The sequence below is a fragment of the Trachymyrmex cornetzi genome, unplaced genomic scaffold, assembly GCF_001594075.2.
Source record: "Trachymyrmex cornetzi isolate Tcor2-1 unplaced genomic scaffold, Tcor1.1 scaffold417, whole genome shotgun sequence".
Classification (NCBI taxonomy): domain Eukaryota; kingdom Metazoa; phylum Arthropoda; class Insecta; order Hymenoptera; family Formicidae; genus Trachymyrmex; species Trachymyrmex cornetzi.
Window position 1 is genome coordinate 53,060 of NW_017298928.1, and position 4,362 is coordinate 57,421.

Genomic DNA, 4,362 nt, shown 5'->3' on the forward strand with positions numbered 1-4,362 from the left:
TGAATAGACTTTTTTAAATCCTACAACTTTTATTTGAAACATTTTTCTGTAAAACTTATATTTTTTGAGATTTTTCAGGGTTTCCATATTTTTTCCTTACCCTGTATGTATGTACGAATAATAATTTTTCGCATGTTTACGAAAAATACACAACGATTTGTAATAATGTTTATTGAGGTAATCTTTAATGATAAAATTAAACAATTTTTTCTGAAAGTATTAAGCACCATAATTGACTTTGCGTACTTCCTGTTTATTTGCTTGTCTTTATTGACACTAGGCTTCTTAAGTCGGGATCTACAATAGGTGTTTTAAGTCTCAAGTAAGAAATTGACCAACTATAATTGAATGCGAGAAGAATAATTGACTATGGCTACGTTTCGTTATTCACTGTCAGTACTGGCAACATGACGTCATAAAGTAGTATTGCAGAAGCGTTCTGAAATTACTAATAGTACTTTTATATGACGTTGCATAACGATTAACGAAACGGATTTAGGGCCACTTTCACCATCGTCGGTTTACTTAACTAGCTTAGTAACTGTAATGAAATAGAAAGAGATAGAACTATTTCTATCTCTTTCTATTTCATTACAGTTAGTAGACTGGTTAAGTTAATTGAGCTTGGTGAAAGTGGCCCTTAGTAATACTTATAGTACCATAATATATATATAATTTGCAATTTTAATTATATACCATACATACCTTTACGTGCCTTTTCTGCATCTTTTTTATTCATTAATATTTCATAACTTTCATTCGTTTCGACATCTAAAAAATACATTTTTTCCGGATTTTCCATTTCGTTGGATTTCGCCATCTTTTTACTACAATTGCCTGATCTCGCCAGCCGCAGTAATAGAAGTAGGAAGTGACGCAAAAATTTATGACGTCATAGATGGAAAAGTATATTGGAAGTGTACTGCGACTGCGACATATATTGGAACAGTATGTGCAATGCTGCCAGTACTGACAATGAATAACGAAACGCAATGATTCATCCATTTCTTATAGCTTAAAAACCTATTATAGATCCGAACTACATACACTTATCCCCCTGCTATTTCACCTTTGTTGTTGCAGAGAGCTTTTGAGTTCAGCTTAATCTATTGGAATACATCCTATTTCCGTCCTAAACTCATTGCTGTGATGATTTTACACGCATTGGAACATTAATGAGCAGGAGAACATGCGATACGGTAAATCAATATCCAAGAGAGAGGAAGATAAAAAAGAGCGACATTCCACATCAATGATCTTCCAGTGTAGATCGAATTTTTGCTATTTCGAATTGAGTAACAGTCTTCCTTACATAGTTAGGTATTTGGTTTATAGGTGTTTTTTACTTGTATAAATACATATGTGTGTATACGGATTTGTATAACGATATTTGCATTAATACTCGCTAGAGTAAGTGAGAGAATTTGTTCCGTAGACGATACTTCGAGATGACGCGAGAAGGAATTCGTCACTAGCAAACGCATTTGTAAATACGCATAAGATAAGTGCTGATGACGAATTGACGATTCGTTGAAGCTGCTCGTCAATATAGTTCGGCACACACTTTCATTGTTCCAAGCATGTTTACAATCATTTCTGTGAATCAGGCGGCGGATTTCGCATTTATTTATGTACGTGGTTGTAAATATATTTCATCTCGAGAATCATAGATACATACGTAGATGTTGCGATTCGAAATTATTCCGATATTACACGATATATTTGTAAAAATTACATTTTGTGAACAAGTAACTTTTCCGTTACAAAGCGATAATACATCATTCCTTCGGTATTCTTAACGAAGATATCTCATATACTGTATGGACATTTTTATACGACAATATTTTTATGTAACGAGGAAATTCGTAATTATCGCTTATTTTTATTTCTACGTTATAACGTTAAAATAATACTAGTAATCATAATGACTCTGTCGCCAGCTCGATAAAACGACCGCAAAGCCTGCATAACTTAACATTTACATCATCCGTTGCTCATTTAAATCTCAATAAAAATATTTACAATATAGTCTGAAATTCTATTGTAGTATAAAGAAAGATTTGTATACTAAATTGGCGCACAATTTTGCGACATATTTTTTATAATTGTGGTTTTACCTTGTCTATCTTTTTAGAAAAAAGCACCTGTATTTGCATTTTTTGTAACGGAAGCATTTTACTATGTAACAGTATTAATCTAGGGGGGAGCAAAAATAACTGAAATTACTCTTAAGGGAAGTAGTTTATTCAACGCAACGTTCGCGTTTTGTGATATAATTAACGAACCCAAAAACAGGCTCATGGCAGTCGATCAGTACTTTTAACGGTGGCTTAATCGAATGCTCGTTAAAGAAACTCAGAGTAAGAGATAAGTAGAGAGAGAAGAAAATCTTAGAAAACGGGATACGTGGCGATGTAAACACTATGAATCTAATTTAACTTTTTTCAACGCTTGATAAATTAGCAGTAGATAACACGCGACATTTATATATTGGATTGAGTAAAAAATAACTTCGTATTTTTAGAATTTAATGTCATCTATAAATGCGAAGTTATTTATTACTCCACCCAATATGATAATATTTTTTCATCGTTTTTATACAAATAATTGAAGTTACCATTGTCGATTGGTTGAAATTGTGCATATGCAAGTACCAAATGTGAATCGTGAGAATCCCAACTGAGATTCCCCACGTGGATTCGTGGTGTTGATGGAAGGCCACCGTTTTCGTTGACGGGCGATTCGGGCATTTCATCAAGCCAATCCAAGTATTTTAATGTGCGTGTAATTTGTATAAATTTTCTAAATTTTATAAATTTTCTTGGCCTCAAGGAAGAAGCTCCTGTCATAACTCAATTTGTTAAAGCGATATTGTAACTTTTTAAAATTTTTATAAGATTAGAAATTCATTATTGTTGTATAAAAAGATCCGGGAGGAACACGAGGGAAATTTCGCCGTTGTGGGATAGATGTACCGTGTTGTTTAATTAGCCAACAGTGGTCTGCCGCATAGTAAGGACGGCTATGTCAGGCACGCTTGAAATGTCTAATGAAAGGCAACGTAACGAACCGGTTCTCGGAGCTGTAAAAATTATGGAAGTATCTCTACGAGAGAGTACTGCCGCAAGTTCTCTATGCAGTTAATTTTCTGACGATTCATTTCGGATATGTCCGTTCTTTGCGCGAAGTCAATCGAACGTCTTCTGTATCATATCGGCGATGAAACATGGGTTATTACGTAATTACTTTATGCATATTTTAGCACATGCTTCTATAACGATTTTCTACAGAGTAAGATAGATATAAAAAAAACACCAGCCGTAATATTACCCCGATGTGATTGTACGTGTCTGTACAAAAATAAATTATGGAAATATAATTTGTCTATCGATCGGATCTCTCAACGAACGAATGATTTGTTAATATTCTAGAGTTAGGTACATATGTTAAGAACATAAATTAAGGTCTAATTGTATTTATACTGTGAATATACGCGGATTTAAATAATATCAGTGTATTCATTACTATTCTGTGTCTTATTTCTCAATACTCATGGAATATTTAGAGATATGAAGCACATATCCTATGAGAACATAAAATCATAACCATCAGGAGTGGACAGTATTTGAAATACATATATTTAAAATACGTACTTAAATACATTTTTGTATTTGTTGGAATGGTAAATATCCATTTTAGACACTGAACTATATAACACTGAAATAAGCATCTTCTATTTTCTATGCTGTGATGCATAGAAAATCGTGGCCGCTATTGATCAGCCGCCATTTTGATTTAAGGTGGTATTGAGTGAATCAGGAGCTTTCAGGTGCTCATGAGCACTTACGTTTAGTGTTCTTTAGTAAGACGCATATAGGTAAATTTTCACGGGCTGCTCAAACCGGTTGTTTCAGCGACAAACAGAATCACGTGGTCAAAATTGACGAATATCAAATGTCCATTTTGATCACGTGATCCTTTTTGTCGCTAAAATAGCCGGTTAGAGCAGCTCGTGAAAATTTATCTTATGGCATATGGAACGGTGATCGTTGGTAATCATCTACCGGCGTGATCGGACGTGTTATTGCGTCATCATTTTTGGAAAATGTGACCGGCTTCAAACACGCAATTGAGTTTATGTTATTCTTTTAGACTTTCGTATTCTGCATATTCTCACGCGAAGAAGAAGTAAGACGCATATGTCAGCAAGATTATCGTGTGTGAGATTATATTTGAAGGATTATAAAATCGCGTGACTGTCTACAAAGCATCAACATGAAGTGCTGTGTGCCTGGGTGTGGGCAGAGAAGTAAAAAGGGCCTTTCATTTCATAGGTAAAAATAATTGAAGTGACATTATTTT

At 34.1% G+C, this 4,362-nt stretch overlaps 1 protein-coding gene across 1 annotated transcript in view; it reads left to right on the forward strand.

Annotated features, from left to right (window-relative positions):
* dia (diaphanous related formin 1) overlaps nt 1-3,572 on the forward strand; it is a 17,105-nt gene extending 13,533 nt beyond the window's left edge. The window contains exon 10 of the mRNA XM_018512648.1: nt 1,084-3,572. Coding sequence (XP_018368150.1) covers nt 1,084-1,105 — 22 coding nt within the window. The 3' untranslated portion in view covers nt 1,106-3,572. The remainder of the gene's footprint in view (nt 1-1,083) is intronic.
* The last annotated feature ends 790 nt before the right edge of the window (nt 3,573-4,362 follow it).